Below are 17,670 nucleotides of genomic sequence, written 5' to 3' on the forward strand. Positions count from 1 at the left end.
TCAATATTTTACATTTCGGAACATTGTTTGTTACGAAAATTAACCGTTTCTAAACTGTGAGAAAACAATTTAGACTAATGACAATTCAGTTTTTCAATTGGGGCGGAAAACTGGAACACTATAACTTGGGAAAGTAGTTAGGTTTCGCATCCGGTACAATTATGAGATTATTCGCCTAAGCTGACATGATTAAACGCAATAAATTGACTAATCCTTAAGAGTTCCCACCCCTGATAAACTTATAATACTATTAAAAAAAGTTTTAATGAAATTTTCACTGCTATATAAGCGCGTCTTCTTAACTGTAGAGACACCACTTGTATCAGCAAGCAAAACAGAAGCATCTACCTACTACAGTATATAGAAGATATATCATCGGAAGAAATAATGGAATCTTGCAACAAGAACAACATCAACGATTTTCAGAAGTGGGGAGTTCCCGGAATTGAGAATCTGCTCTCTACCGACACTAAGTTGCGAAAGTTTGAGAAGGACATTCGAACAAGGTAAAACTTCTCTGCGTAAATTTCGTTATAATGCAGGTGCTATTCCACATTTTTATTGTATGGCTGACAATTTAAACAACCCATAAGGGACAATTGAGTTGCAGCAATTGTCGTTAAGTGTCTTGTCCAAGGACACATCCCACAATGGTTGCAGCGTGGAACCGCGCACCCATAACCTCGATGTTAAAACAGATGGCCCGCTAACCACTTTGTCAAAGTTCTGTCTACTTGTTAACTGTTATCTCTGTTACCAAATGTACCAATTTTTAAATTTCCCAAAAAATATACCCCTTAAAAAAACGTTATGTTTACTTAGGTAAGATTACCAAATGTCTGTAACAGAAATTTTATCAAAGGTATGGAATGTTCGAGAAAACAAAGATGGCGATAGAAAGCGTTGAAGGATTGGAGCGATTTACGCAAGGCCACAAAGAGTTCGGGATCATGATGACTGATAACGGTGGCGTGAGGTGCATGGAGTGGGTACCCGATGTTAAAGCTGTTTATCTTAAAGGAGAATTCAGTAAGTTTGTTATTTCCCTGTCGCGTAAGACCCTTTAATTGTGAAAAATACCCAGCAAAGTTATATACGTGGTATAACTCGGGCGCGAGGTGTGTAAAATTTTTCCCGCCATTCTGTCGTTTTCCCGCCATGAGAGGATAAATATGTTATATTCATTTGAATAGACTTTTGTTAATGTATTTAAAAACATGAATAGGGAATGTGGGACATTGTGTGTTAGCGGTATCCATGTTACCCCAAAATACCCTATATTCTAAAATGTACGCAATGGCCTTTTCACAGTAGACCTTGTAAAACAAAATTGTATTTCAGGTAACTGCTGGGAGCTTAGAAAATTCGAGGCTAGAAATTTCGGTAAATGGGAATTGTATATCCCCCCGTGTTACGACGGTAGCTGCCCTATTCAACACTTGAGCGAACTGAAGGTAATTTGCTGAACGTATAGCAGTTTTACTAATCTATCTGGGTGAGGTCCTATATACAGAGTAGCACATGCCATGGGACCTGCGAAATAGGCGGAGATGACTCATTACCCCGACGTATACCTATCAGTGTTCTATAGAACCCATTTGCGACCAATAAGTGCCGGCCACCTTTATCATGGTTTAGTTTAGAACACAATTGAAGTTGCCAAATTAGCTCTTTCTCAGGCTTATATAATATGTCTGACAACAATGGTATATATATATAACGAATGAAGTAATACGTTTTATCCCTTTATATATAGCTTGTAATCGAAACACATGATAACCAACGTCTTGAACGTATTTCACCTTGGGCAAAGTACGTTGTACAACGTGGAGATGATGCTACGTTTAAATGGCTTTTCTGGAACACACCAAGAAACCAAATACAAAAGGTAAAGATAATAATGCACTTTTATCCTTGTACTTTATCACCAGAAGATACTGTAATGTATAAGTTTAATAAGGCGCATGGGCTACGTATGTACACCTTAAAGCTAAACAGCAAATGCCTCATTCTGTCTATTTCTCCTGCGCCGTGTAAGTGGTTATATGGTGAAAAATAATTACCTACAAAGAAGCTACATACGTGGTAACCAGTAAGCGGACCCGAGGGGAATAAAACAAAACGCTTGTCTTTATGACTGCCGTTGCCCCACCAGCACGCGAGAATAGCTGAATGAAATGAATGTAACTTCCTTTATCCTCGCGTGGCTCAAAAACGACAGTCGTATAACACGAATGCTCATACACCTCGTGTTATATACGAGTTACCATGTATGTTACTTTGTGGGTGATTATTTTGGAGGAAGGGATTTTTTTCATTTTTTTATATGGCTGATAATTTGGACAACCCATCAGTAACCACTGCGTTGGAGAAATTACCGTTAAGCTATATAACATTCATTCATCTTTTAGTACACACAAAGACCAAGCAAACCGGATCGCCTTCGAATCTACGAAGCTCATATTGGAATTGCGTCTGACCGTTATGAAGTGTCCAGCTACCGACATTTCACAAGACAAGTGTTGCCACGTATACGAGACCTTGGGTACAACACTCTTCTACTTATGGCGCTTGTAGAGCACCCATATTACCCAAGTTTCGGATACCAAGTTACCAACTATTTCGCAGCTTCAAGGTAAGAACTCTATAACCTATTTAGTATAGCCCACTGTAGGTTAAGATGTATAGGTAGTGTTATAACACATAATATCCCATATTTTCTTCTTTCCCCACCCTGCTATAGAACTGTGGGGTGTAAAATGGAAGTACTGTTAGCACATAATATCAATATCCGTTATTTCTTAATCGTGTTTTTAAAAATTAAAAACGCTCTTTTAGAGTTATGAGGATACGGCTATATATTTCTGTAAATACGTTTTTACTACCAAAAAGGGCAATAACAGAGAATATAAACCAATTTTCCCCAATTTATTATAAACCGAGTTACGATTTGAAATCCCATTTACAGTCGTTATGGAACAACTGCCGAGTTAAAAGAACTGATCGACACTGCGCATGCGATGGGAATTTACGTCATAATGGACATTATGCACGGGGAATCGTCAAAGAACATTCTGGATGGATTGAATATGTTTGACGGTACAGAAGGCGGGTTCTTTAAACAAGGAAAAGAAGGCACAAACCAAGAACATAACACAAGGGTGTTTGATTACAGCAAGTGCGTATGTATATGAATGAATGTAACTTATTTACCTTCGCGTGCTGGGGCAATGACATGCAGTTGTTATAACACGGGTGTTCTGTTTCATACACCTCGTGCCAGCTTACGAGTTACCACGTATGTAAATTTGCAGGTAAAATATTTTTGTGCAAACGCACATATAAAAAATATTCTACATTTAAAACATACTAACAAAATTCTTAGCCAATATTTTTCAAGCTAACACCTTTTAAAATACTTTTTCGACTGTAGAGTCTAACTCTAAATTTTAGGCCATTTCGTAGTGTTAACGCTTATGTATCCTATCCTATATATCTAGATGGGAAACAGTTCGCTTTCTGCTTTCGCAACTTCGATTTTACTTGGACGAGTTCCAAATCGACGGCTTCAGATTCTGTGGTGTGACAGAAATGGTCTACCGAGATATGGAGACAGGTAAAATTTGTACATAAATTTTTGAAAGGAGAAAACCTATTCTGGTATTTAACTATAAAACACACCAAGACAATATGTAAATACACCGTTTGTGTCTGTCGTACAAGAAGAAACCCATGTAATAAGTCGACACAAAGCATTAGGAGTGTGAAAGTATCAAATCTACTTAAGTGTGCACATTTCAAAACACAAAAACTGTTACCCACATTTGAAACAACACATAGCAACAATTACTGCATTAACAGGCCGACGAATGACAGACGAATACGAACAATACTTCGGAACTCATATGAACTTGGAAGCTATTTCATATTTAATGCTAATGAACGATATGCTGCATAAATTCTACCCCGAAGTTACAACTATTGCCGAGGTACAGTTTGGAATCTAATGGAATATAATTATGTGTGACAATGACTAATATAGACCTAATTGATTGATTTGGCCCGAAACTTTAAATTACTGGAATGGCATACATCCTCAAATTTGCAACGTAACCCGGGCACGCGGTGTATGAAACAAAACACCCATATTATAACGGCTGTCGTTTCCCGCCATGTGCGAGAATGAATAGGTTACATTTATTCATTTAATCAATGTAGTATTTTATATTAACGACTGACTTATTTCTTATATAGGAAATGAGTGGCTTGCCATGTATTACACGGCTTGTAAGCGAAGGTGGTCTTGGATTCGATTACAAAATGGCGATGGATATTCCAGAAAAATGGATGAAGGTATACGATTTAAAATCGTAATATTAAAAGAACTAAGTCATGTTTTAAACAAACCTGGTTAAACTATAATACAACACTAAAAAGCTTTTTTGACACGAACTAATTCAAACATAGTAGGGTGGGGTCAGATGGGCCACCTTTAACACATAATACCTAAATACCAATCGTTTTTTTTAAACAATTAATAACGGTCTATGGGAGTCGTGAGGATACGTTTTATAATTCTTTGAAAGTTCTTTGTTTACTACCAAATGGGACGAGAAAACAAAATGAAAAGTGTCCCATCTTTCCCTACCATATTATATAACGAAAATTTAAATAAACCATGCCCGCTTTAGCCTTCATAACATCTACATAAGATTAGAGCCTAATCAAGAATTAAAAGATAAACCATCTTGCACTAACCACTATAAGGTCGATTTTGAGATGGTTTATTTTTAGCTCATTTCCAACACGCGAGACGAGGATTGGTGTATGGAATATATTCAAAATTTCCTGACCAATCAGAGGCCAGGAGAGAAAAGAATCGCCTACGTGGAAAATCACGAGCAGGTGTGACGTCATAATAACAAGATATACTATTAGCAAAGAATGTGTTCGATCTGGCGCCGTGGCATTGTAAGACACCTGACGACAATTGCTTCAACCTACCGGTCAATAATAGGTTGTCTGAATTTCAGTTATACAAAAAATAAACGAAAATAATATTCAAATAATTATCCATAAAGTTACATATGGTAACTTGTTTGCTGGTGGCACCAGGTGTATGAAACAAAATATCCGTGTTGTAACGACCGTTGTTGCCCCGCCATATGCGAGGATAAACAAGTTACATTCAATCATTTATTTTTACATTCTTTTCTAGAACGAAGCAAGTCTAATGACACTCAGTCGAAATTTGATCGGGAATTCTCCGATGTCAGAAACCGAGCAGTTAACTATTTCATTGGACCGTGGACTCAGTTTATACAAAATGATTCGCCTGCTTACCCATGCTTTTACTGGGCAAGGATACATGAACTTTATAGGTAAAACAGCAAATAATATTGGTGTCTTACTGTTTAAATGTTGGGTTCAAATAAATAAGTTGTAAGCTGTCTGGCTTAGGAACATGCGGGGTAATATGGGATACTGTTAGCACCTAAATCCCATATTTTTAACCGTGTTTTGAACAATTAACAACAATTTTTACAGTTGTGAAGATGCGGTTATATCATTTTATAAATATTCTTTGTTTGCTATCAAATGGATTGAAAAAAGAATGGAAACATGTCCCAACCGTACTATATTATTTAAAAGTAGATTTGTTTTAGCTGCATTGTGATAAGTATTTAATGCGGTTTACAATAAAATACATTTTTGAACCGAAAACCATACGTGTTGTATTCAATTCAAATTAACCAATCAAAATTTAGGAAACGAGTTCGGGCATCCTGATTGGGTAGAGCTACCCTCGCCTGCAAACAACGACAGTTACAAATTTGCGAGACGACAGCTCTACCTAGCGGACAACGATCAGCTACGATACAAGTACCTCAAGAGATACGATACCGCAATTAATAAATTGGAACAAAACTTTGCTTGGTTGAAGTCCAATCAGGTTAGTAGCCGCTTAAATATAATTATTTTTGTCTGATTTTGGTCGAAATTATCACACACAATAATAAAAAAATATATATATAAAATAATCACCCACAAAGTTACATACGTGGTATTTCGTAAGCTGGCACGAGGTGTATAAAACCATAGAATACTAACCAGCTTGGTACAGTATTCTATGATGAAACAGAGTACCCGTGTTATAATGACTGTCGTTTACCTGTCACACGAGGATAAATAAGTTAAAACTATTCAATATTTTACTGCAGAGCGTCGTAACACGTAAGCACGAGGATGACAAAGTTTTTGTATTCGAACGAGCTGGTCTTATATTTGTATTCAACTTCCATCCGACTAAAAGCTACAAAAACTACAAGATACCTGTACAAAATGGCGGAAGGTATTATATTAACATTAGTTTTCGTATGTTCCGATTTTTAATGCATTTAAACGAGGTGCTTATTTGACTATATTCAGTTAGCATTAATAGTATATACGGTTACGGGTTCAAGGCTCGTCGCTGCTACCATTGTGGGCAATGTGTCCGTGGGCAACTTAACGGCAATAGCTCTAATCTAGTGGCCATTAATGGGTTATTTTGTCAGCAATACAGAAAAAGGCACACATAAAAACATGGGTGGTACCTTGTAAGCGAGCACAATGTGTAGAATTAGAACAAACGTGTTATAACGACTAGAATTATATAGCCATGTGAGGATAATTAAGTTACATTTATTCATTTAACTGCATAAACAGAACTGCTTGTCAATAAACAAGTTAAAATAACCAAAGCAATTTCATACACAGCTACAATATTGTTTTGGATTCGGACGAAAAATTCTTCGGTGGCAAAAACCGCAACCAGCAACAAACAAATTTCAATACGCAGAATGGATATTACGAAAATTGCAACAACTCCACAATGGTAAATATGAATAGAGTAAACTAACTTAGCGAATTGTTTCAGCTGTACTAAGCTACGGTTAAGAATTGTAGACAGTGCATTACGCATAAAGATTATCACTGATGGGTTGTCCGAACTGTCAGTCATGCGAAAATCACTGTAATGCTACATGCAGTATAATTGTGGGTAAAATGGGATAGCGTTAGCACCCATTTCCAGTATTTTCTGGTCGGGTTTTTCGAGGAAAAAGAAATAAGAGCATGTCCCATCTTACCCCACCCTTCTATAATACACGGGAACTTGTAAATGGACACGAGGTGTTTGAGACAGGACACCCCTGTTTAACGACAACTGTTGTCCCGTTATTTTCACGCAGTTATATCGAATGCAAACATAAAATATAAAACGTCGATATTTGTCTAGGTGGACATGCCTTCTAGATCCGCTTTTGTGATGTCACAATGCAACAATATGCCACGCGAAGAATATCAGCATATTATTACGTCATACCATGGCGAATTCTGGCATTAAGTTATTTCCAACAAAATAAATTTTAGAGTAGAATGTCGTCCTTTAGCTATTCATATCCTTATCATGTAGTGCCTAAATCATAGGCGCCAAATCTTTTAAAATGCAGGGGATGCAGGAATAGGATACAAAGCCCTTGGGAACAAATTTTATCTAATTGGTCGTATTTTTATGGTTTTAAACGGTGCAAAAATTCCAGGGCTAACTTGCCTACCTTGCCACCCCAGATTTGTCGCCTATGCCTATTATTTTAATGTCGTTTTGTCAAATTAGATTAAATAAACCATATATTGAAAAACGTTGTATTTATTTAAATGAGCACCCGATTTTAAGTCTTAGATTTAGCAGCAGAAAAAAAGATTTTTGCCATGTGGAATTAAAATAAATAAGCCACACATTGAAAAAACGTTGTATTTATTTAAATGAGCACTCGATTTTGGAGTGTACGCTTTAAGAAGCAGAAAAAGTGAAATTCTCATCTTTCACGATTTGATCCATTGAGTTTGTGGCAGGAATTACGCAACAGTACGATTAATACGTTAAGAAAATAAGAAAGTGTAAAGATTGTATTATAACTGCTATACACTCTTTGAGTCTTGCTACTAAAAGAATTCCACAAAAAATTTGAAATTTCTGCCAAAAATTATCCCTTTTTGAACATTGAAATGTGTAAGAATTATCAAAAAATGTTCACACATTTGTTACCCCTTAATTTAACTTAAAAATTCCACATATTTGTTTACACTTTCTTCCAAAAAACAACCCTTTTTGAATGTTGAAAAAATTCCCAAAATTTTTTGCTGAAATGAGTGGTCATTTTCACAAAATTTCAAAAATTGTTGAAATTTTTTTATACGTCAAATTGGTCTTGTTACATCATTCCACCCATGCCACCCATTCCTCCCATGCCACCCATACCCCCTCCTGCAGGCATTGGGGGGTCTTCCTTTGGTTCTTCGGTAACAACACACTCAGCAGTTGTAAGCAACGAAGCAACACCAGAAGCATCAATAAGAGCCTGTTTTACGACTTTCGTTGGGTCCAGAATTCCAGCTTCGAGCATGTTACGGTATTTGTCTTCTCGTGCGTCGTAGCCATAGTCACCTTCGATTGATTTAAAACTCTTTATCAAGCCAATTTTATTGACAGTATACTACTACATCCAGTACCAAAGCCAGAAAAATAAGTTTAAAAAAAACAACAATTTTTTAAACAGGGGGCTGGGTCCCCAAAACACCCTTCCCTGGCTCATCACTGACTACATCTTTGATCCACTGTAGCACTTTTAATGGCGTCACCAACTAACTGCAACAACTAATACTGTAGAGTTTGAATTCCAACATCTAATACCTTAAACATTATTCCTCCAAAACTGCATCTTTTTAAACTCTTCACTTTTTACCGTTTCTGCTATCAATTACAGCTGAACTATCATTTTACCGAAACAACATTTAGGAACCACTAAACTATTTAATTCCTCACTTTTTACCGTTTCTGCTATCAATTACAGCTAAACTATCATTTTACCGAAACAACTTTTAGGAACCACTAAACTATTTAATTCCTACACACACATGAATATGACATACTACATAACACTATTTAGTTACCTTTATGCTGCAACAGTTTCTCAGCTACAAGTTGTCCCTCCATGCCAGCGTTGTCAGCTATTTGGGCGCAAGGTATTCTTAAAACTTTGAGAATAATGTCAACCCCAACTTGTTCGTCTCTGTAAAGAAAAGTAGAGGTTTTAAACACATACAGCTGTTTTAAGGTATTTAAATGGGAAAGCAACAGCCTTCAAAATTTGATAAGGGCTTTGCAGCACCTGGGGTGTTTGGGTAATGGACCAACTCTGACCTAATCTCAGGGCCATTGAATGTATGTAAAATATATTAAAATCACTCCATTAATTCTATCCTATCAGTCAGAGTAATGGGTCAACTGAAAACTCTGGCCTAAATCTCAGGGCCATTGCATGCAATTTAGAATATAACAGAAACACTGCATTATTTATATCCTATTAGTCAGAGTAATAAACCTACACTGGCCTAAATCTCAGGGCTCAGGCCCATTGTATGCATGTAAAATATAACAGAAACACTGCATTAAAGTTAGCCTTTTACCTTGTACCTCCTTGTAGAGCAGAGATAACGTCATGACACCTTAGAAGAGCGACGCCACCACCCGGAACGATGCCTTCTTCTACTGCAGCTCGTGTTGCGTTCAATGCGTCGTTAACTCGATCTTTCTTCTCGTTAACTTCCACCTCACTACTGCCACCTACCTGTAGTTTCGGGAAAAATGTATATATTTATAAAAAATATTAAACAAAAAGTTAGAACAATTTTTCTAGTTTTGATTTTTAATTGTTCATAATGGGCACAAATCCCAGGTTCAAACATATATATATATACAAATTTTTAAGTTTTAAATTACCTTCAACACAGCAACACCACTCGCAAGTTTTGCAACTCTTTCATTCAGCTTTTCCCTCTCATAATCGCTACTGGTTTCATCAATTTGTTCGTGGATTTGCGCGACTCTCTTTTCTACGTCTTCTTGCTTACCTTTACCTCGTAGAAGGAGACAATCGTCTTTCGTGATCGTGATTTCTTCAACCTGAAGAGATTAGTGTTATGGCTTGACAGTGAGTATGAGGTGTATAAAAACACTGTGTTTGTCTGCCTGGTGTATAAGAAGACGCTCATGTTATAGCTTGACAGTTAGTATGAGGTGTATGAATACACCATGCATTTCTGAAAAATCAAAAATGTTCATAATATAACTTAACAGTGAGCATTCATGTTATAAGCATAATAAATACATGGATGATGCATCTGGTTGATGTAAAAAAAACTGTTATAGCTCGACAGTGGCCATAAAACAAGACTCACCTCCCCAAGGTCATGGGCTTGTACATCTTCAAGTTTAAGTTCCAAAGCATCTTCACCAAACACAAGACCACCAGTTGCAATAGCCATGTCTTTCAATGTGTTTTTTCTATTGTCACCAAAACCTGAAAACGGGAATAAATACATAAGTGAAGTTTTAACCCACACTAAATTAATAAAATATATATACAGGAGTAGATTAAATCCAATCATAAAGTTATATCGGCTGCTAAATAAAGTAACTTTTATATAGTACTGTGGGGTAAGCTGGGACACCTTTAGCACATTATATTGAAATATCCCGATTGATTTAAAGAAAATAACAATGGTCTATGGGAGTCGTGAGGATACGGTTTTATAATTCTTTGAATGTTCTTTGTTTACTACTAAATGGGACAAGAAAATAAAAAGCTGTCCCATCTTTCCCCACCCTACTATATATAACTAACATAATAGTCTTAAAAGTCCTCCTAACAAGTTCAATTTAAATTCTTACCTGGTGCTTTCACTGCAGCAATTTGAAGACCAACTTTCAGTCTGTTGATGACCAGAGTGCTCAATGCCTCACCATCAACGTCCTCAGCGATAATCACGAGTGGTTTACGCTGGGAGTTGGCAAGCTCAAGGGCTGGGACAATTGACTGGAGAATAAAACAATGTTAAGATTTCAATTCCATCTGCGTGAGGTCGAAGGCAAGATTGGGCCATCTGCTCGGCAACCAGAACCAGAGTGAATGGATGTAAGGTTACATGAACCGTTTAACTGTATGAGCACCAGATTAAGGTAAGATTCGCGGAAATTTATTAGTTATAAATGAATGCATATACCCTATTTATCCTCAACTAGCAGGGCAAAGTGTTAAACTTTGTATTTTGAAGATTATTGGGAATTTGGAAAGTTTTGCCATTTAAAATACAAAACGTTTAACATGCCAGACGACTTGCATTTTAAGCCAGGCTTAACCAGTACCTCTTAAAACTACCACAGTAATTTGCCTCTTGTTAAATACACAAATAGAAAGGTTGAATTTGCCAAACACAGAACTGTATTAACAGAAAATATATTCCAAACAGAGATTAACAGTAAAAACCAAACAAATCACCTGTATTGAACTAATCTTCTTTTCCGAAAGCAGAACATAAGCGTTTTGAAATTCAACCTTTTGGCCTTTGGACGAGTTAATAAAGTATGGAGAAATGTAACCACGATCAAATTTCATTCCTTCAATAACTTCCAGCTCGTCGTGAAGTGTCTTGCCATCTTTTACAGTTATAACTCCATTTCGCCCAACCCTTTCCATAGCATTAGAAATTAGGTCGCCAATTTCTTTATCCCCATTTGCGGAGATTGTAGCAACTTGCGCAATCTCTTCAGGAGTTGTAACTTGCTTTGACATCTTCTTTAACTCCTCGATGACAACGTCAACGGCCTTTTGGATGCCGCGGCGCATTTCGATTGGGTTTGTGCCTCTGCTGATTTTTTCTGCTCCTTCTCTAGCAATAGCTCTGGCAAGAACAGTAGCAGTAGTTGTACCATCGCCTGCTTCTTCATTTGTGCTATTAGCTACATCTTGTACAAGCTTGGCGCCAATGTTTTTGAATTTGTCTTTGAATTCGATGCCTTTTGCGACGGTAACGCCATCTTTTGTGACCTTGGGTGACCCCCAAGATTGCTCCAACACTACATTTCTACCTTTGGGTCCCATAGTGACAGCGACTGCATCAGCTAACTGATTTACACCTGTAGAAATATAAACTTCCAAAGTAATAAACAAGTTTAACCCAAAGAATTGCAGTTCCATTTGAAATCTTGCACAGTAAAGACTTTATTTCACACTGTGTTTGAAAGTTTAAATCAGGGTACAAAACATAAAATATGTACATTTCCAAGTCATCTTAAGAAATCATACTCTGAATTATGTTTGGTACACTGTTCTACTTCTAAATAAATTTAATACATTATATTTATATATAGATATATTTGCAAATGGTTAAACAAAATACGTATCATATGAAAAGTAAAATTACCCGCAATCATTTCTTCTCTTGCCATGGAGCCGAACTTTAGTTCTTTTGCATAACCCCTGGATATTATTCTGCCAGCAGGAACTGCAGATTTGCTCACAAGTTTTGCAAAACGGTGCATCGTGCGAAGTTTTGTGGATAGTTATACAAAAGATAGATTCAAATTCAAAACGCACTGCTCTGCTACTGTGCTCTAAAATAGCGGGAAAAAAAGTTATAAAGGGCTATATATAATTAAATACTTTAGACTGGCAAGCTGTGTATATAAATAAGACTTTAATTTTAGCATACAATACCTAAGATTTCTCAAGCACGCGACACGCAACCTGTTTCATGGGCAATGTAAAATAAAACACGTGAGAGTAAAATCAAAAACCACGTGTGTTCTAGAAAAAGTACACACCAGTGTTACACAACTATTTTCGATTTTTTCCTTTACACGTAAATTATAAAGTGTTTAAACCAAAATTTCAGCGTGAATCATATTAAAAACACTATAATATTATTTAATGCTCTTATAAAATGCAATATTATTCATGAACAATGAAATTAACTCTTTTTGAATTGTACTTTGTACAGACATGGGAATCACTAGCATCGGCAGAAATTTCTAGAGATGTCATCATGCATTTCAGGTGAAATGGATTTTGTAATCTTGTTACAGCGCTTGACTGCAATACTGCTCTCATATCAACGATTATGGCATAATAATATACTTTTTACATTAGATTAACATTGTTTTTTTATCCACCAACTAATTCACTTCTTTTATTTCATAAATTCTAACACCCTGTGCCCTACACAGACCGCTAAAATTCTATACAGCTTCATAATTTATACAACATTTATATTTAAGGATCATGTGTACTTGGTGCATTAGAAGTCACACATGGTATAGCTCGGCACAGAGCATACGGTGTATTTAAACCTCACTTGTAACTGTTATATAATGAGGCTTCATACTATATATAATGAGGCTTCATACCCGGCGCCATGGCGTAGTGGTTAGCGCGCCTGCCTCTAACCCAGAGGTAATGGGTTCAAGGCTCGTCGCTGCTACCATTGTGGGCGTATGTGTCCTTGGGCAAGACACTTAACGGCAATTGCTCCAACCCAGTGGTCACTAATGGGTTGTCCAAATTATCAGCCATACATAAAAATGAAAAAATCCAAAAAAAAATAATCACCCACAAAGTAACATACTTGGTAACTCGTAAGCTGGCGCGAGGTGCACACCCGTGTTATAACGACTGTCGTTTTCCGGCCACGCGAGGATAAAGTAAGTTACATTCATTCATTCATTCATTCATACCTAAAAAGCGAGCATGAGTTATAGGAATACAACTTTTCTGTCTAGCACGTAGTAAGACACACCCATAAAATAACTCGCCAGTGGACACGAGGTGAACGGAAACAGTGTATTTGTCTGGTATATAAAGACAGCTATAAAATAACTTTGACAGCGAGCATGGGGTGTGCAAAACAACATGTATGCTCTGAGATTCTAACAACTCAACGCAGAAGTTACACACCAAGTTGGCTACTAGTCTTGTCACTGAACACAAAAGGTGTAGCGGCTACGCTTCTTTTAATTAAATGCAATTATGCATTTAACAGTCTTTCAACAGAATAACAAGTCTACCAGAGACAAAAAGACACTCCATATTTTGTTGGTTGTTATTTTATTGAAACAAATCATACAGCATAGCAACCCATATCCTGTATTTGTTTGTCCAAATCAGCAATCTGGTCTTGAACGTTAGCGATTGCTTCTTTACGGATTTTCTGAAAAAAGAAAGAATCAACTTTACATGGTAATTCATTCTAAATGCACAAAGTACATAAAAACTTATTTAACTTTCTTAACAATTTACAAAGATTTTAATAAATCCTATATTTTTAAATTTTACTCTTGTATATGTTTAAATCAATTTATTTTTCGGTATAATGACATCATTTTGAGTGTATATAATTAATTTTCCTTAGTTATCATGGTCAAAATTTAAATAAATTATGGCCATGTTATATTAAATTAACAACAAATTTAGTTCCCACAGAACTGTAGTAGCTCTGTAGGAACTAAATTTGTTACATATTAGTAACAAATTTAGTTCCTACAGACAAAATTAGTAACAAATTTAGTTCTTACAGAAACTGTAGAAGCTCTTTAGGAACTAAATTTGTTACAGAACTATTTTTTTCATACCAAGTTGGATTGCTTTTTATCCCAGTATAGCTTGGACTTGGCCTTTCTTTTCTCTTCAAGCGCTTGAATGACGTCGTTGTATTTCCAGCCAACTTCACTTGAGAGTCGAGACAAGAGAGCAAACTTTCTCTTTGGCTTGAGCTTGACAACTTTCATGCATGATGGAACAACCATTCGCTTTTTCTGTAAAAACAAAAACAGTTTAACATTTAACTGGTTGATGGGCCAAGTCTGACCTAAATCCCAGGTCCTTAACAAGGACTTTCAAAGAATAAAAACTGGTTGATGCAAACTTTAATAAATCAAACAAATTAAAGCAGTAGCAAGACCAGAGCCATGAACTCTAGGTGCCACTTTTTAATTTTTAAACAAAGATTCCATTTTCCACCAAAGTTTTATCTTAAGATAGGTTTTAGTCCTTGAGAAAATTTAGTTGCCTCAGATGGTAGTGCATGTTGTTATCTCAAAATTTCTTGAAGGAAATTCGAAAATTTGGGTATGTGTCATCATCATTGGCCAACTATTTCTCAAGTTTTAAAGTTAAAAAAATGACATTGCAGATTAGACTAGCATAATTTCAAGTCGGTAAAATTTAAGACAGAGTTGGTCCATTATCCTTTCAGGGTTTTGTGGCAGGGGGCAAAGTACGACCTAAATTTTGGACTTTTACACCAGGGCAGCCACATTGTGTAACCTGAACCACTTGAAATAGAAACATAATTTTGTACACAATAGTTCTATACTAGTAATTATGTTCATATATGTATCAACAGTTACATGATATTGGGACATTAGTTACCTTATCATAAGGTGGAGGCACCCCTTCAAATACCTTCAACCTATCAAGAGCTTCTGCACCTCTTTTGAGTTTATGAGGTAACATACCACGTACAGTTCTCCATAGGATCTTGGAAGGAGCTCTAAAAATAAAGGTCTACAGTATAACAATAGTTCTCAAATATTTTCCGGTTCACACATTCGGAAAAATTTATTAACAACGTTAATTTCTAAAAGTTGTATTTATTAATGCAAGAAAATGGTAATAAAGTGGTGGGCGAATTACTTATTTGTTTGTTTTTATTTAAAACATTGCGTCTCAGATGGTAGTGCATGGTTGGTCACATGACCTCCGAGGAGAATTCGATTGGTTTGTGGTTAAACACATCATCACTGACACAAATGTTTTAATTTTTTAAATATTTTAAGGTGAAGACAAATATGAGTTACCAAGTTTATGAAACAGTGGTGATATCACATGCTTTAACATCACAGTTTTACACCATATAATAGCTGCTGTTAGGTGCCTATACAAAGCAGCAGAGCCAAATTATACTGCATTCAACACATTAATCAACGAGTTTAACTATTTAACAACTATCAGTGTTGTGTTTTGTCACTACAGAATTTATTGAAAATTCAAAAACATGACGTCCGTTTACTTATGATTAGTGTATTAGCTAACCTGAAATGGAAGGGACCTCTCTTTGGGTTGGTTCTTATCCTCTTGCGAAGAAAATCAAGATACTTGAGCTTGTTACGGTAGAAGTTACCAGATATAAGAATGCTCTCACATCGCACAACAACTATTTTCTGGCCTGAAAGATTTGAATTTGGTTTAATGTATTTGTAGTATTTATTTGACTGATTTATTTTAATACGTAAAGGCCATTTCTGGTCTAAACTTTGGGTGGAGTTTATTGCTGTAGAATCTTACCAGCATATATACCTGGGTGAAGTTACAGGCTTTATTATCTAGTGAGGTTAATTCATTATTAGTATCGGTTTTTGGGTAATTGGCCTACTCTGGCAAAAATTTTAATTTCATTGCGTGCGTTGCCACAGGACCTCACCCAAACAGAAAAGGGGGAATGGGATAACTCTGGCGTAAATTCAATGACCCACAACATATGTTTTACCAAAGACCACACCCACATAAACTTGGGGGAATGGCTAAATTTGGTCTAATCTTCAGGTTCCATGGCATGCCTTGCTAGAGAACCTTACCAATACAGAATAGAATTATAGTTTGTGCCTCAGATGGTAGTGCATGTTGTTATCTCAGAACTTCTTAAAAGAAATTCGAAAATTTGGGTATATATTCATCATCATTGGCCACTATAATTTCTTAGCGCAATATGTTAGACATACCACATTGGAAATTCGCTTAGAATTTCTCCAAGTTTTTTTTTCTGGTTAGTTTATGATACATTGGTAAACTTTTTACTACTACCAACCATTAACTCTTACCATTTAATAAATTCTTAGCGATCAATGCTGCCAGACGACCCAAGAGGTGGTCCTTGGCGTCAATTATCCGCACCTGGGAATACAGGTAACATAATCAAGGATATGCATATATATAATGGGGTCACTTTGGAAATACAAAACCAATTTTCCAAGGAGAAAAGAGCAAAAAATAAGAAAATTAGCAATATGTTAAGTAGTTAGTGTAATTTGTATGACTGGAGTCAATTGATTTTAACATGTATTAACATAGTAACAAATACGAGTGTCTATTTTTACGAGTACATTAAGCGATTGGTAACTTCGGCCAGCTCCAATTCGTTTCATAAATAATTATTTCTAATTGTTCTTGCCTCAGGTATTAAATTTGAAATCAGTGCGTGAAAGCATCAATCAATGTAGGAAAGCATCATCGGCAAGAACAATAATAAAAAACAGTCCAAAAAGTACATAAAAAATCGGACTAAATTTAGAAAAACTTCGACACGAGAAAAAAGTCATTTTTCGGCCGTAAATTAACTTATACGGGCTTAAATATAAGCTTGCGTTGATACTGCATCGTTTAACCCTTACTAACAGCAATAAATTTGTTTAAATAATTGTAAATTAGTAAAAACAAACCAAGAAATTACCTTCACGAAGCCGTCGGCCATTTCGCTGAAAAAAGAACGAGACCACGCATAGTCAAAATGACGTCATATTGCCATAAAATTACAACCAATCAGAACAGGAGGAAATTCGGCCGTGACGTAATAAATAGATATTATTTGGGGACTGATGTAAAAGGGAGTAGACAGAAGAAAAGATTTTACTGCTGTTCACTTACATCATAGACTTTATAACAAACAATAGTCACGCTCGTTATTTGTCTTGTTTTATATACAAAGTTACATATGTGATAACGCGTAAGCGGGCAC

General features: G+C 36.1%; 3 protein-coding genes and 3 non-coding genes across 7 annotated transcripts; 1 reads left to right on the forward strand and 5 right to left on the reverse strand.

Annotated features, from left to right (window-relative positions):
- Nucleotides 1–294: 294 nt before the first annotated feature.
- Nucleotides 295–7,682, forward strand: LOC149734803 (1,4-alpha-glucan-branching enzyme-like). Of its 2 annotated transcripts, none has more exons than XM_089879456.1 (15): nucleotides 295–506; nucleotides 863–1,033; nucleotides 1,349–1,454; nucleotides 1,757–1,888; nucleotides 2,412–2,635; nucleotides 2,969–3,178; nucleotides 3,501–3,616; nucleotides 3,862–3,989; nucleotides 4,255–4,353; nucleotides 4,795–4,905; nucleotides 5,219–5,381; nucleotides 5,769–5,953; nucleotides 6,222–6,352; nucleotides 6,760–6,877; nucleotides 7,280–7,682. In XM_089879456.1, exons 1-15 carry the CDS (start codon nucleotides 388–390, stop codon nucleotides 7,385–7,387), a joined length of 2,121 nt encoding a protein of 706 aa, XP_089735582.1. In that variant the 5' UTR covers nucleotides 295–387; the 3' UTR covers nucleotides 7,388–7,682. The 2 variants fall into 2 exon arrangements, with proteins under 2 accessions (XP_089735582.1, XP_089735581.1); XM_089879455.1 differs by having other exon boundaries at nucleotides 863–1,029; nucleotides 1,342–1,454.
- Nucleotides 7,683–7,781: 99 nt separating this feature from the next.
- Nucleotides 7,782–12,517, reverse strand: LOC149734804 (60 kDa heat shock protein, mitochondrial-like). The gene is made up of 8 exons (XM_089879458.1): nucleotides 12,307–12,517; nucleotides 11,382–12,019; nucleotides 10,775–10,919; nucleotides 10,282–10,403; nucleotides 9,824–10,006; nucleotides 9,511–9,671; nucleotides 8,995–9,113; nucleotides 7,782–8,488 (listed from the first exon to the last, which is right to left on the reverse strand). The coding sequence occupies exons 1-8, from the start codon at nucleotides 12,422–12,424 to the stop codon at nucleotides 8,256–8,258; spliced, it is 1,719 nt and encodes a 572-aa protein (XP_089735584.1). The 5' UTR covers nucleotides 12,425–12,517; the 3' UTR covers nucleotides 7,782–8,255.
- A 1,451-nt stretch (nucleotides 12,518–13,968) lies between these two features.
- Nucleotides 13,969–17,480, reverse strand: LOC149734805 (large ribosomal subunit protein uL13-like). The gene is made up of 6 exons (XM_089879476.1): nucleotides 17,386–17,480; nucleotides 16,757–16,829; nucleotides 15,972–16,104; nucleotides 15,309–15,429; nucleotides 14,510–14,692; nucleotides 13,969–14,088 (listed from the first exon to the last, which is right to left on the reverse strand). Exons 1-6 carry the CDS (start codon nucleotides 17,404–17,406, stop codon nucleotides 13,999–14,001), a joined length of 621 nt encoding a protein of 206 aa, XP_089735602.1. The 5' UTR covers nucleotides 17,407–17,480; the 3' UTR covers nucleotides 13,969–13,998.
- On the reverse strand, nucleotides 14,942–15,029 carry LOC149734806 (small nucleolar RNA Z195/SNORD33/SNORD32 family). The gene has a single exon (XR_016385225.1). It is a non-coding gene; the product is annotated as a small nucleolar RNA Z195/SNORD33/SNORD32 family (small nucleolar RNA).
- LOC149734807 (small nucleolar RNA Z195/SNORD33/SNORD32 family) lies at nucleotides 15,600–15,687 on the reverse strand. The gene has a single exon (XR_016385224.1). It is a non-coding gene; the product is annotated as a small nucleolar RNA Z195/SNORD33/SNORD32 family (small nucleolar RNA).
- Nucleotides 16,538–16,625, reverse strand: LOC149734808 (small nucleolar RNA Z195/SNORD33/SNORD32 family). Its single transcript, XR_016385226.1, has one exon. It is a non-coding gene; the product is annotated as a small nucleolar RNA Z195/SNORD33/SNORD32 family (small nucleolar RNA).
- Nucleotides 17,481–17,670: the final 190 nt, after the last annotated feature.

The sequence above is a fragment of the Ciona robusta genome, chromosome 6 (assembly GCF_009617815.1).
Source record: "Ciona robusta chromosome 6, ASM961781v2".
In the NCBI taxonomy this organism is placed as follows: domain Eukaryota; kingdom Metazoa; phylum Chordata; class Ascidiacea; order Phlebobranchia; family Cionidae; genus Ciona; species Ciona robusta.

Excerpts from the sequence above, each read along its gene's own strand:
- LOC149734803 (XM_089879455.1), top strand. The coding sequence starts at position 388 with ATGGAATCTTGCAACAAGAACAACATCAACGATTTTCAGAAGTGGGGA. Across the intron at positions 1,030-1,341 it reads TTATCTTAAAGGAGAATTCA|GTAACTGCTGGGAGCTTAGA; the intron begins GTAAGTTTGTTA and ends ATTGTATTTCAG. Across the intron at positions 6,353-6,759 it reads CCTGTACAAAATGGCGGAAG|CTACAATATTGTTTTGGATT; the intron begins GTATTATATTAA and ends TTTCATACACAG.
- LOC149734804 (XM_089879458.1), bottom strand. The coding sequence starts at position 12,424 with ATGCACCGTTTTGCAAAACTTGTGAGCAAATCTGCAGTTCCTGCTGGC. Across the intron at positions 10,920-11,381 it reads AGAAGATTAGTTCAATACAG|TCAATTGTCCCAGCCCTTGA; the intron begins GTGATTTGTTTG and ends TTTATTCTCCAG. Across the intron at positions 10,007-10,281 it reads AAGCCCATGACCTTGGGGAG|GTTGAAGAAATCACGATCAC; the intron begins GTGAGTCTTGTT and ends TAATCTCTTCAG.
- LOC149734805 (XM_089879476.1), bottom strand. The coding sequence starts at position 17,406 with ATGGCCGACGGCTTCGTGAAG. Across the intron at positions 16,830-17,385 it reads TGGCCGACGGCTTCGTGAAG|GTGCGGATAATTGACGCCAA; the intron begins GTAATTTCTTGG and ends CTGTATTCCCAG. Across the intron at positions 15,430-15,971 it reads AGAGGTCCCTTCCATTTCAG|AGCTCCTTCCAAGATCCTAT; the intron begins GTTAGCTAATAC and ends CTTTATTTTTAG.